This window comes from Folsomia candida, unplaced genomic scaffold (genome assembly GCF_002217175.1).
Source record: "Folsomia candida strain VU population unplaced genomic scaffold, ASM221717v1 Fcan01_Sc001, whole genome shotgun sequence".
In the NCBI taxonomy this organism is placed as follows: Eukaryota; Metazoa; Arthropoda; class Collembola; order Entomobryomorpha; family Isotomidae; genus Folsomia; species Folsomia candida.
The window spans coordinates 23,530,434-23,545,424 of record NW_019091193.1 but is presented as its reverse complement, the minus strand read 5'-3'; the positions used below and the strand labels follow the sequence as shown (position 1 = coordinate 23,545,424).

Here is a 14,991-nt window from a genome sequence, read left to right as displayed (position 1 = left end):
ATTGAATATGTAATGTGGGAGCATGTGAACTTTCTCGTACTGTGTATGTAAATGCTGAATGGAAAGCAAGACTTCATTACACTCGATGAACGTGCAGCCAGATCGTGGCTTCACTGCATTACTTTTTCCGCTTTGAATTCGCCCACTCCCCAATTTTTTGTCAAGTCAATATTCAAGACATTTGTAATTATGGCGAAAGTTGATCAAGCCTGACTCGGATTAAGGTTCTGTTGAGCTAAACCTATTTGCATTTTCACTAAAAGCATACTAATTTCATTTCGTTATTAGATTAAAATGAAATTCGCGACTAATATCTTTTATTATGTCGAGATTTCAAGTGGTGCTTTCACCATTGTGAAGAAGTCCATTTAATTTTAGCAAAGGAAGCTACGTGAGTAGTCGTGTTGTCGAGCAATGCATCGTACCTAACATTTCATAAAAATAAATAAATCCGCAAATTCGTACTTTAGGCTTCTACACACATTTTGTTCGAATCCTCACAATTCTACTTAAAAAGATACGGCGGCATACTCGAACCTGAAGTACGCCCTTTGCCCTTTCATTCAGAGACAGCCTGCAAATTACTGGATGGTATGTGAGTAATAATGTATAAAACACTGCTGCGTGACTGACTGGCAGGAGCATCGGTACAACAGAATCAAATGAAAACTGGAGGACTTTTATAATTTGCTAGAAAAGACGGCTGCTTGGATTCCAACGATGGAAAATGGAATCCAACACACACGTGCTTTCTCTCGGTGATGTGAAGACTCAAACAGCACCATCCCCGTTAATTAGATTTCTTACAACTTATTTTCACTGGTTTTCAATTCATATTAAAAATGTTTTCACAAGAAGTATTCCCTCCACACAAGAAAATTAGAACCTTTTTAATAACAGTTTCATCACACGGAACTTATTCCTTTACCAACTTCATTTTCCTCACAATTTACCAACAAATTTGTAATATGTCGGTTCCCAGAAGATATTCTGGAGCAGTTTTCCTTTGAATCTGTCATTTCTGCGATCAATGGCCGTGCAGTTTCTTAGCGCGATAGGATGGGAAAGACATTAGGGGGACGAAACAAGCGAGGCGGAAGGAGATGATGCTTGGCGTAATCCATTTATTAGACACGTGTAAGCCAAAGAATGAAGCGGTAACATTATTATTGACCCCCTGCAACTGCTCAGACCTTCAAACTCAAGCTCTCGGCCACGATGGTGCGTACGTATTGGCGAGCAGCGTCCAACAACGTCCTGATTACAAACGGAGCGACCATTAAAGTACAACATGCCCAGCTTAGCGAGCATGGTTAAGTCAATCCTGTCCAACACACAGTGGACGAAGGAACAACGGTAAATGCCCAAATGAGTTCTATTAGCACCGCCGGTGTTGGTGAAAGTGGTTCATCCTGCTCCGTAATGATGCCCGTCTTTCCTCCTGAACACCCAATTTCACTCGCAAGACAAGCCTTGTCTCGCCTCGTCATTTGCAGTTATCACCGCACTTCGTACTCCCAGGTTTTCTTAGAATCAGATGACGTTAAAAGATGAAAAATGAAAAATGAGACGAGATAACGCCCGGAACAAGTATTGCACAACAGTTGCAAACTGTTTAGAATTTTCCAAGTTCGTTGGAGGAACTTGGACAGCATACATACTTATTTTTTGGAGGGAGTGAGGAAGGAAAGAGAACAGTCGCCATCCGTGGAGAAGGACCGGGAACCAGCCACGCAAGAAGGGCTTTTTCGTACTCCACTCGCCGCCTACGCTTTCACTCTGGGCCTGTCTCACTCTGAAAAAATTATCTCTCCGTAACGAGTACTGACGACTGACATTCCACGTGAAGAATGTTTTAATGTCTTCTCATTTTCAGAAAACTTCAACTTGCCCAGGAGAGCTTTGAACATTAACTGTTTAACCACTTTCTGGATTCTGAGAACATTTTCCTTCTCGGAAGTTGATGTTTTGTGTAGTAAGAAAGTTTCCGAAAAGAACAGAGTTCAAAAGGACAACTCCTCATGAAATGCGCACTACCCATCACAAACAAATTCATATTGAATCTCTGTTCACATTCCACCAACCGACACCTTCTTCCCCAGCACGTTGCCAACTTTCCCGAGACACAGCACTACACTTGCCGTGCCATTATTATTCTCTCGGTTAAAGGTGTTGGTAAGTTTGAAGAAGTTCTTTCAAGGGCCTTAAAAGTTTTACAGCGCAAGAGTTTAAAACAAAAACTTTATCATTTAAATGTCGAATAGTGAAAAAATAGAATGTGGTTGTTTTATGATGTGCAGAAGAGCTTACATTGTTGTGCATTCGAAAAATTGGCTTTACTTGCTGAATATTAATGCGGATTGGTGTATGATTCCCAAAAGAAAGTGACTTTTCGTGTGAATCTCACCCTATGAAAAAAACTACTCTCAAAGCGTTTCAAAGTCTAATTTACTTATTTGCTCATCGGTGCAACGTTTACTTGTTTTTCTCACGCCATGCTCCTCAAGGTATTTGGATCTGTATGTAGGAGCTTCTGTATAATTTCTGGGCCTATTCTGTGCTTGCACCTTTCGACATGGCTGAAGTTGGTTCACGTTAGCTCTTCCGAATAACTGAAGTGGCAAGAGTCATTCCTTTGATGAAGCGCAGGAAGCACTATTATTGTTCGCAACCAGGTTCGGATATGTAGATGATTTGTGACAAGAGATTTCCGCAAATGGGTCCTATCTGCTTGCAACGCATGAAAATAATGCTGTTTAAAATACAACTGTTGCAGCAGAGTCATAGATATTCGGCCAAAGTTCTGTTATTGCTTCATTACATTGTTACAGTAATGGTCAACATCATTTTCTGTAATGAAATGACCTCATAAGACAGGCAGGCAATATTGCAGCACTGCGCAATTCCAATAAAATTCCGACATAGTGACTATTACCACCGTAAATTTTATCTTGAATAATCCTCCTGACAGGTCTCGTATCATTCCAATGTTCAACTTGTTATTGGGCGCACACAACAGCTTCATGATCATCGCTTATTCGCCGCTTATGGAATAAGTTGGCGCTTTCTCGTTAGCTTGTTACATACAATGCAAAAGAGCGTTCGTAAAACCAAAGTGCCAAGATCATATCCTGCTGCCAATCTTTCTTATTGACTGTAATGCACAATTCCCTACAGTGTGCATACATATGACCAACTTGTCTTATGTAATACAATTTTGGACGTTATTGAAAGTCAGCGTTTGATGAATTTACGGTACGACATAAAAATTTAATTAAGATTTGAACCTCGGAAATATAATAGAATGTAGGTGATTTTTAATTATTGATACATCGCAGGTGTTATTACATACACGTCATTCCAAATATTGGAAAATTCGTAGCTTTTTTCCCCATATATTATCCGCGCGCTATTACTTGTCCCCGGCTCATACACAAATTAACGGTGTCTACAACACAGTCAGTATACACGCTCTACACTCTACAACACGGGAGAGTACACCGTTAATTTGTGTATGAGCCGGGGACAAGTAATAGCGCGCGGATAATATTTCGACACGCTTCCATTTGAAGCTGTAGTACAAACCCTTTTAACAAATGCATCCATCCAACTCAAACCTTTTTGCGAGGCACAATTGCGAATGAAAACCGTTTTCCTTCCGCGTACAAGTTTACGACTCAGGTTTAACGAAGGGTTAAAATGAGCTTGACAGTTTACACCTCATTTCTATACGTGCTCTAATCCCAAATCCAACAATCTCATTGTCCTCGCGTCCTCTTTCAGCGCAATATTCGCCCCTTTATTACGGAGATTATTGAGAATGAAAAACGGAGCTGAAGGCGTGTCGGCAATCTCACCACTCACGAGTCACAGCAAATGCACTGCGTTGTCGAGTTAATCTTTATAGCCTACTTAACGCACACCTTTCACTCTCCAATTGTCAGCCTGTTTGGTATAAAGGTGGGATTTGTTATTAGATAATCATGATTTATAATCACTGATTGCGTGAATAGGGATTTATAAGCAGCGGTTTTGACACGGTGACATGTTCTCCCCATTCACGTGGTGTTATTGAGTAAAAGGCAGCCTGGTGATAAGGGGCATAGGAGTGAAAGAAGGGCAAGGATGTCGACTGTCAACCCGTCCGCCTGTCTAATCCCACTTGCTGACTGTGTGCATTAAACATGATTATGGAGAGAAAGTTGTCACGTCGATGTCACCTCGTCTCCTTGTGGTGCCATCGATACCTTGACACATGGACTGCTCACTCACTTTAGATAAACTACTTTATTTTCGAAGGTGGAGAAAGCTAAACTCGTGTAAATTTGAAAACAGCATGTACAAACTACGAGGAATAATATTTTTACTACGCGAACCCATCAACCTTAATGGGTGCAAGCACAACTTACGTATTTACGTATGTACATATGTACTGGACGCTGCAATTATCTGCTAATTAACTTTGCCAAACAGGAAATTACTTGCAAAGAACCTTCTAATTTCCAGGATGCGTGTCACTCCTTGACAGATGAAGATGGATCATGTTTACGTCGCCAGTACATATTTAAATCCTTGGCTGTCCATCCCACTGCATTCTTCACTCTCTGCGCCGCAAGAACCATGATGAAGGCCAACATCTTGAATAATTTCAAAAAGGAAAGAATGCACAGAATATACTAAAATTTAATGGGACCATGTTCCTTAAAGAGTCTTGAGCCGTGTTGCTGGAGGTTTGATATGCACAAGACTTTGACAACCAATTAGCCAGACGTTGTTCCCACGTCACCTGTAATTACTTCTCTTTCCAGGTCATAAATGATGCAAATATCGAAAGTTGGGGAGAAAGGAGAAGATCAGGCTGCTGGAGCTTCTTTATTCACCACGCTTGACACGAGGACAGACGTTGCTCCAAAGTGGAAACTTACAAAGACAACTAGGGGCAACTGACAACTGGAGTTTTTGCTGTTGTTGTGCCGTTCCAAGAGTTGCCAATGCGGTCGTTTCCATTAAGGAAGAAAGTTCTCCAGTGAAAGCAATAATACTCACTTTCTCTCCTGAGGCTGAAAAATATATGCAAACGGAAAAAATTACAGTCGAGCAGATAAACTTGAGCATTTATTAAAATTAGAATCACTACCCAAAAGGAAATTGCAATGGCAGAGCTCAAGTTGGTTGGGAGACGGGGTTGGTGGGTGGCAGGGCGGGTTCCCACTACAACTTTTGGGTATTTTACATCCGTGGAATTACCGCAATATGAAAGAGAACAAAGGAAGGAGGCAAGTTCGCCTCTCGCTTTTCTCGTGTGCCACAGGAGCAGAGCCCACACGAGAGATAATGACTACATAAATCATTGAAAAGGAAGGTCGCGACAGGGAATGGCATAAATAGCCCGGAACGAGTTTAAATTTAACATGTAAAAGGGGATTCGCATCCAATTTGCAACGTGCTTCACAAGGCCAACGACGCAGTTGCTGCGATAAAGGTGACAGGTTTCAACACTTGCAATTGCCCAGCAGGTACAAGGAACGGGGTGGCAATTAACCAGAGAGAAAGTTTTCTAGTTATTGCGCAAAAAGTTAGTCCAGCTCGCCACACTCTAAACGCACACATGCCTCTAAACAATTTACATATTTATTTAAATTCATTCAAATGACTACAAATCTGCATTTCTTATTCAATTGAAATGTAAAACGACGATGGCATACAAGGTGACAAAAGTGTAATTAAAAGAATTGTTTCGTCCGTCTATTGTATCAGAGATTTATAAGGAATTTCTAAAACTAAGGAAATAAATCCTTGGATTTTTTGCCCTAACTATAAAAAATGGCTTGTTTTCAACAAAAACTTTCACCAGATCACATCGAACCTTGTTCGCTCCAAGGTACAAAATCACCTAACTTCAAACAACGAGTCCATTGAATAGCGAGAACAACGAAACAAGTCTATCGCACATTTTACATGATCTACAACCACATCATCAAATTTTGCTCCAGTTGTTTCGTGAACACAATTTATTTCCGGACCTTGTCAAAAAACAAAGTTGGTTGGGAAGCCTTTCACGCCTGAATAATTTGCTGTATTGACCGACCCACCCACTACAACCTTGCCTCAGTCGCAGTGAAAACCAGGAGAGTCTTGGCTACGGAGGCTGAAGTTCTGCTAAAACAACTGATGACATTGACATGGGTGAACGGGTCAGGCAGAGAAAGGCCATCAATTTATTCGCATATATTGGATTAGGTCCCACTGCTCCTGCTGCTCTTGTGTTTGCTCTTTGTTGCTGCTTTTATTCGCTCCATTCATTTTGGTTACAGTTGACACTTGCCTGATGGTCGACTTGCCTGCGTGCCAGGTTATTGCGTTTCACTCGCCCCACGTGCTACTGTCCAGGCAGATGGCAAAAGTTGGAATAATTTCCAGTTTTACATAAATAGTTTCCGAATTGTTTAGTCCATTTGTTGCGATTTATTCTCCAACTATTAACCATTGTGTTTAGTGAACCATTGTGCAATATTGGGCATTATTTGGGACAAAGTTATCCCAACAATGCTCATTGTACGGAGAGAAAGCAGCCTGGCAGGAATGTTAACACGGAGTGAAATGCACAAGGGAAAACAAGGAACCGTGTAAACGCTGATCCGCATTTCACTGCCATCCTGTGTGACTTTGCATCATCCCCGCAGCTAAAACCGAACCCAAATCCACATGCATTTCTCAGACTATTTGGTTACAGTGTCTCCCTGCATTCATTCTGTATACAATATTCCTCATTACTTACTGACTTGACAAAAGCATCGTACAATAGATTTCGACATGACAGATCATGATACAATTGGACTCAATCATATTCCACTAACTTATTCGTTAAGCTGGACGTTGACGCATAATGATGTTTGATTTCGTGTCATAATTTTGCTCCAATTGCGTAAAGTACTTTTCCCCTTCGTCTCAAATGACGTTTTCCAGGCTGATAAATAAAGATGAGACTTTGGCTGACAGAGAAAAAGGATATGGTGAAAGTAATGGAAATGAATACTTGGCAATTTGCGGTCAGAGCAATTATCGTGTTTTCTTTGTAATTACAACTAATGTGGAAAGGGCGTAAACGTGCATTAAAGGAAATTGGAAGAATAGCTCGAGAACGAAAAGGGCAACGGGGAAACTTTTCTTTTCGGTTTTTCATTCGTCCGGATGGTGGTTTTTGGATTCATCGGGAATTCTAAGAGAACATGGTTGGTCTTTGGTGAGCTAAGCTTGCTCCATTTGTAATCAGCTTATCAGTAACTAGACGAATGAACGAGTGAAGTACATGAAAGAAAGACAAGGATGCTTTAAGCCTCAGTTACTCCCACCATGCTCGACATTCGCATTATAAAAATAATAATTTTTCTTTATGTAATGGCCATTTCAAGGGATTATTTTTGCCCAAGTGTTGCTCAAATGAAATCTGTGCTTTCAGTTGCTCTAATTGATGCTTCAATGAAGAAATTACAAATACTTGTAGCTAACCTAACAATAATATATATTTAAATATGTAACGTCTCCAGAGCATACGCACCTGTTGCTGTATTTGTTGAACATGAGAACATGTAAGGCATTGCACAATTTTAATAAACCTAAACGAGCCCCACGATTACATTTATGAGTGACCTTCAACCTTCTGTGTGGAAAACTATAAAAACAATCCGTATAATTTACCATCCATTCTAGTTCCGGGGTGAAAATACTAATTAGTAAATTACATGTATGCATTATCTCATTCGGCCCAACAGAAGTGCAACGATATCATAAACAACTTACGACGATTCTTGTATCTGGTAATTGGCAAAGTCAATAGTATGCTTTCACTCGGGGCTGATGAAATTCAACATCTGCTGTCTTTGGCACACTCGACGAGTTTTGTTGTTTGGCTCGTGTTTGGTTACTTAAATCAACAACTGTGTTTGGTCGTGTTATCGCAAGATCACATCATCGACCTCACGTTATTTCTCTTTTTCACACCAACAACGACAATGCATTCATGATGCGAGGATGTACTCGCAGACGAGGAAAAAATGATAATATAGAAGATGCACAGAAAATCTGACAAGATCTGCAGTTAAGCCTCGAGAAATAATGACGATCAGAGGGAAAACCATTGCAAGGAACGCTCCCTCTGCTGAATTTTGCAAATTCGTGCTCCTGAGGAATCGGAATCCAAGCTCCGTCGAACGGACCGACTTGGAGCTGGCGAAGGAAGAAAAAAGTTAGTTTATTCCGGAGCCAGAAGTGGACGTCAACAACTTTCACCACTGCTGGGCAAACAAACCAAGAAGATCGGGATGAGCCTGTGCAAGTAATCAGTGACTTTCTCCAAAAGTACGCTAAAGCCACACTCTTTTATCAACGTCGCCAACGAAATCATCTCCAAAATGGTTCCTTATTTCCCTTGGTACACTTGATTTATTTTATGCAAACATAATCTTCTCTCTCTCGAAAGAAACAAATAAGAGATCTTCTTTCCCTGAGTTCCAATCTCGGCTATAGCAAAATGCAATAAACAGCACGAACCATATCTTATATCCTCTCGAATTCTAATCATTTTTCGTCGGTCGACGCATCCAGATGAAAATTGAAAGGAAACTGGATACGCTCAAGGAAAGAGCTACACACATAATACACAAGCTCAAATATTTCACTACATGTTTATCGAAAACACACATGAAGTCAAGAGTCAATATTTGAATATTACTCAACATTGCAAACAGATCAGCCTTGATAAGGGATGTGTAAGGACGCAGCATTATTAAATTCCACGCTCCATGAACCACAAGAAACATTTGGCCTTTGGTATGAGACTTATTACGAAACAGATCCTCAGTTTTAGCTCAATAAATAAGTAATTGATGGCAGAAGCCAAGCGTCTCTGCAATCTTTGAGAACAATGCTCTTTGATCATCTTTTTGATCATAGAGTTTGAGCCCTTGTGACTCTGACATCTGTGTCATCCAGGGGTTGACTCCTCCTTTGACGACGAAACTTAAATGCCAGTAATGAGGGAACTTTTGGATTAAACCTCGTAATTTAGTGCAATGTAATAACTTGCTGATATCCGTGTAATTGGACACTTATTGTAAGCAGTAATTTATATGCTACAATAAAAGGCCTAAATTTCGCTCATCTCTCTCGCTCGCTCGCTTGTCTGGTATTCTCCAGACGACGAGTGGCATATGTACATACCGGAAAATTTCCATTCGTATTCAGTCCACCCACTGCACTCGTGTCGATGAGCACATTCATCCACCGCAGCCGGACAACCAACAACCCTCTCATTATTCCGACTTGATGACATCGACTGAAGAGGAGGAGGACCCAGGATCTGTTCGTTGCTGAGTAATGAGAGCAACACAATTTGCAATCTCTTTTTCTGTGCAGCGAAGCATAATGTCTAAAACAACAGATCAATTACATACACAGCGGATCCGCTTCTGCTCAACATATTGCTTTCACTTGTAATTGCTTGCGGACACTTATTCTACTTTTCCTCCTTTGCCAACCCACCAATTGCAGGCAAAATCCAATAATTACGCTCTCACATTTTGCTGATTGAATGCATTTATTTCACGACTCGTTTGGGTTACAGCTGCAAAGTTTCGTAGGAAAAGTCTGATATCAATCCCATTTCGGTCCACACTGATTGCTTTGATGATAATGGATGCCACAATTAGCTTTATTCCTTTGGCATATCAACTATGTGAATATTTATGTGAATAGAATTTTGCTGAATGGAATTAAATAAGTCATTAGAGCCATAGACAAAATCTTGAATGATGCGTTTCATAGATTTCTGAACAGATTTCACCCTTGATAAAACTAAATGGAAGCAATTTTCTTAATGATACTTTCATTGAATGTTATATTTATATGATTTTTGCGATCTTTTGACACGTGCTCACGCGGAAAAGAAAGTCAGACTAATTATGTGTATTCACAGCATTTATTGCAAAGTCTGCTTATAGTCTTCAATGAGGGACCTGCACAGTTTTATATTGCACAGAATGCAAACAATTCGCATAAAATGGACCACTAACGAGTTGACCAACAAGTGCTGTAATTAGTCTCTTCATTTACAAACAAATGGGTTTCACACAGTAATGAGATCATCCGCTTTGTGACCACACCAGTTGACAGATGTTTGTCAATTTCACCACGTAATTGGATCCAAGCTGGTTCACTCTAATTGAGTACGTCACTCAACAATTGAATTAATCAACACGTCCCATGCATAGTTCACGTAATTGTTCTACGTGCAGTCGTAGCTCGTATTAAATATATGCATTAGTCGAAGAAGCCGAGCTTGTCTGTCAGTCTGGAGAAGGAGATCAAACTTCCAGCCTTGTTTCAGGCTAGAGACAACCTTGAGTGTGACCTCATCTCCACAATTCATGACGCCGAATGCGGTTAGTCGCGACTATGTACACCTGATTTTGATTTTATGTTCATAACATTATAAACTAATCCAATCTGCTTCTCTTCACGTCAGCGAACTGATGAGAACCTTGCAGCTCTTCAATTCAATTTATGCTTTCACTTGTTCCAGTGTGCAAAAGCATGGAGCTTTCTCCATTGGAATTTTGAAACGCTCTAAAAATACAAGGCTACCTGCACGGAAAAGCTGCATCATTGTGACACAATTCAGTCTCTTTGACGGCACCTTGATTCCACATGCATTAAGCGGATAATAATTGTGCACGTGCAAGTGAAGAATTAATTGTCGCACTCACCCTGGTTTTGCCAAGTAGTAGAGCGTCCATTTCTCCTTCGGGAACAGCGTTCCCCGATCTCATGGATCTAAGGCGATAACCACCTCCAGCATCGTACATTGCCATTTTGTTTCAATTTCGTTCCCGAGCTGCTACGTTCAGGGCGCTGGGTTAAAGTGGCATTTCGACAAAACATATGCGGGCAAACTGACAATGTGTAATGTTGTTTAAATAGTCGTGATATGTGACATGTCGGGTTTTGTGTAAAGTGTATCGTGCCCAGAACTTTTCCATTGTTACTTTTTCAGTAGTAGTTGTACCATCAAACATCTGTTGTTACCGAGGTTCTGCATTTTATAAGTTACATGTTTTTATCATAATGAAGCACCTTTCTCCTTGTTCAACAATTGGGGCACAAACTCAGCATCATTTCTGCATGCATATATATCTATTTGATCTGTTGAACGAAAAATATGACACAGCACCTTGCCACCAATAAATATTGGGCTAAATGTATATAAATACAACTTGTTAGTGAAAGAATATACTTATAATACAAAAAATCTATCGAGGATTTATGAATATAATCAGCAAATGGAACCACTTTAGGACGAACTGCAATCTAAATGGGTTGGATTTTTGTCTCGCACGTTCATACATCCATCGAATGGCAAGATATACGTGCATACGCTAAGGGTTCTTAAGTTCAGTTTTTGTTCTAAAAAGTCACAACTTCCCATATTTTTAGTTCCCCGTTTATTGGGGTAAACCATATTCCTCTGTTCCTTCGTACTAGAATATTTTATATAGTTTGCAAACGGATATCAGTAAAACGTTAGATTTTTCAGCGATTCTGCAGGTTCATCATTTGTAAAACTATAAATGTCACATTAATGTTTAGTCTGGTCATGTTGATTCCGATCTCATCTTCCACTTGTCGGCTCCAATTACATTCATTCGCTGAATCCACCCGGTAGCACAGAGGATTATACGTTTTTGATGAGATATTTCCTACTTTTTATTCTCACTGCTACGTCAACTGAGAGGTTTTTATTCGCAAAGTAAGTAAATTCCATCAACAAATATGTAAAGTGATTCAATTAGCTGGCTGCCAAGTTTATTCAAACGATTAAAAGTCGTGGGTTATTTAACGGGACAAGTGAAGGACCACTCAGTTAACGGGGAGGCACGGCGTAATGTTATTTCAAATAGCGGCAGTACTTTTCGGTTAGTTTAATGTGATGGATGTGGTTAGTTCGGGTCTGGGTGATTGAAGCTCTTTGGAAGCAAAGAGGGCACTTTAGGGCAGCAACATTCTAAATTTTGAGATAACGAGGAATTTCTCTTTCGCAGTGCTCGTCTCCATTCTACAGCACTTCCGCATGAATAAGACAAACAAGAGCTGACATTCCACTCAGAAAATCAGGATAGTGAAGTACACTCCGTCACTTGCAGAAAAAGAGCACGAGAGAGAAAGTCCACGAGAAAAATATCTCGTAGGGAAATTGTGACGGGAGAATGAAAGATTTATTTAGAACTGCAGCCCCACCGACGCACTGCCTCCAACGACCAAGGCCAAGACGATCTTGATGAGGTTGCATCCGACAACTCCGAGTACATGTGCACATGCAAAACGTGAGTCACCCTCCACGTTCTCAATTGCTGGTCATTGAAAAAACGACCAGAATCGGAATCAAAAGTTAATATATTTGGTCATTATTTTGTGTAGGGTCGCCCAGAGTGAGTTCCAGAGTGAGCACCTTGTTCTCACTTTTTCATCTTCAAGTTCTAATCTAACCTTGAGGAGGAGAAAGTCTGTAGCCAACCCCAAGCCAAGGTTTTGCTCGCCGACGTGACAGGCAGTTTCATTGAGTCAACATCGGCAGCCTCCTTTCCTTCCTTCCTTCCTGTCGGTGATGTAGGATGAGGTTGATGGTTGCTCAGTTCCTTCGAATACTGGGCGACGACTACTATTTTCTCGTTCTCTGCGTGGACGACGAAAGAGTCGGCAAGTTTAATTTCTTTGGCAACCAACTTTTCCTTTGCCTGCCTGCTTTCACTTCAGTTGCCGAAATGAAGAGGAGATAATGATCCAGAATGCAGCGAGTTTGAGGAATGATGCGTTAAAAATGCACGAGATCACTCAGACCTTGGGAGCAATGATTGAAGTATTAGCGGAGAAATCATCCCATTGAATAATCGCATACATATGCATAACAGTTCGTGACGATAAGCTTTGTTTTCTTCGTGTGCATGGTGTTTATCTGCACGTATTGAATCTTTCTTGGTGATGTGGAATTTGTAGCGACGTAATTTAAGAAGAAGAAGGAGAAGCGGTCGGATGGAAACGCATTCACTGAGAAAGTTTCAGCCGGAGCAAGGAAGCCGTATAAATACGAATGGCAACAGTACTCACTCACCCACCAACACTATTTGACTCGCCTCGACTGCTCAGACAAGTGCTGCTGCCAGCAACCGAGTTGAACAAGTTGAGCTGCTTTCTCTATTTGTGATGAGACGACTCTTCTCCGACCTTCGTGTTCATCATTCTGGGAGAATTGACTTTCAATTGAATCTGAATTAAGGTACATCCATCTTCATCTTGATCCGAGTTCAAATGCTCACAACTGACAGCAGTTATGTTATGAGGAAGAAGATGATGATGATGATGTTGACGATAAAGGGTTGTGGTGGATTATGACAAGTAGACGTTGCAGCAACGTTGTGAATGCCATTAAGAAAGTGGAAAGTTGAATTCCAAGTTGTGGTATATTCTCCAAGCAAAAACGAGAGATGTTTAGATTCAGAAAATCACAACCCCACTCACTGAGCAGAACGGAGTAATAGCTTCGCGTAATGGCAAAACTTTGCGAGGAAGGGCTCAGTCCAAAAATTCGAAAAGATTGAAAAAGATAACTTCATCCGCATGCTTTTCATGTAGCAACGATTTTGTCATTCTGGGTCTCCGAGTTGGTAGAAATAACAACAGAGGATGTCGACGTTAATGGCTGTGTGGGGGAAGGAGGAGGGTGACGTGAGGTATCCTGATCCCACGACATGTAACAACTGCGAGTCTCCTAGAAATTCAATAGCATGGAAAATGTTATCATCGTTTCACATTAGTACAAACTTTGTTGGATGGAAAGCATGCATGTGCAGAGTCAACGTGTTAAGCTTATGTTAACAAAAGGGCCAATCCCTATAAATAATTAGGTCAGCTTAAAGCGAAAATATTATTAGAAGGATTTTGGATACAATTTTGTTATGCAGGTTCGACATACACATAGTACAGATATATGTACGGGTAGATATATGTATGTATGTTATTTTGTTACTTGTTACTGTAAATTCCCTAAGCTACATTGCACACATAAGCTTTTTCATAAATTGGATTGGGTGAAAGTTGTCAAATATCACTTGATGGAGTCGCTCTATTCAATAAGTAATGAAGGCTGTACACAATGCGTCCGCGGAGCACATTCTGAACATATGGCAGGACTTACACGTCTAAATCTAATGCCTTGAAACTGCCTTTTGAAGAAAATTTGTTTAAATTGCTGAGTGAAATTCTGACATTTTAGCTGATGTCATATTCAGACGAATCTCCTTCCTGTCCACTCGATCAGTGTAATATTCAACTGATAACTCAAACTGGCGAAACAGGACCATCGCCTGTCGCCTAGAATACTTTTATTTTTTCGTTCTAAGAATTGATATCCCACGTACTATGGCAAACCTACACAATTTTTATGTTTTAAATGATATATCAATTTATGTACAAAAATCTGGTAAGAGTCCGAATGGTGATTTAGAACGCCTATCCGAATCAAGTAAAGGTTTTCCAAATCCACCTACATCGGATTTTTCATCTACTCCCCAAGCCAACTACGTTCATTTTACATTTTATTGATGTGTTTTATCGAACTAAAAATTCAACGACACTTTTTCCTAGATTTTCAAGTAATTAACGAGCTTCATTCAAGTAAAAATTAATTAGAGTTAAAGTTAGAACTGGTGCTTAGGCGTTCCCGTAGAGATCCATTTATTTTGAAGGTATGCACTAAACTATGGTAGTTACCAGTTAACGGGATAACTTTGTCAAAAACAAAGTGCAAACAATGTAATACTAACACGATTTATAATAGAAAGTAACATTCTACTAACATTTTTCATACCAATAAAGTGTGTCTTTCGAAAGTTTTTTGGTTCAACTTTTATGAAATTAATAAATTTCTGCACGGCATTTCCG

At 40.2% G+C, this 14,991-nt stretch overlaps 1 protein-coding gene across 3 annotated transcripts in view; it reads right to left on the bottom strand.

Annotated features, from left to right (window-relative positions):
* Nucleotides 1–14,991, bottom strand: part of LOC110844753 (inactive dipeptidyl peptidase 10) — a 69,849-nt gene that overhangs the window by 47,407 nt on the left and 7,451 nt on the right. Inside the window, exon 2 of one of the 3 annotated variants that reach the window (XM_035847642.1) lies at nucleotides 10,764–13,819. The exons of the other annotated variants lie outside the window; for them this stretch is intronic. Coding sequence (XP_035703535.1) covers nucleotides 10,764–10,868 — 105 coding nt within the window. The 5' untranslated portion in view covers nucleotides 10,869–13,819. The remainder of the gene's footprint in view (nucleotides 1–10,763; nucleotides 13,820–14,991) is intronic. 3 annotated transcript variants of the gene reach the window in all.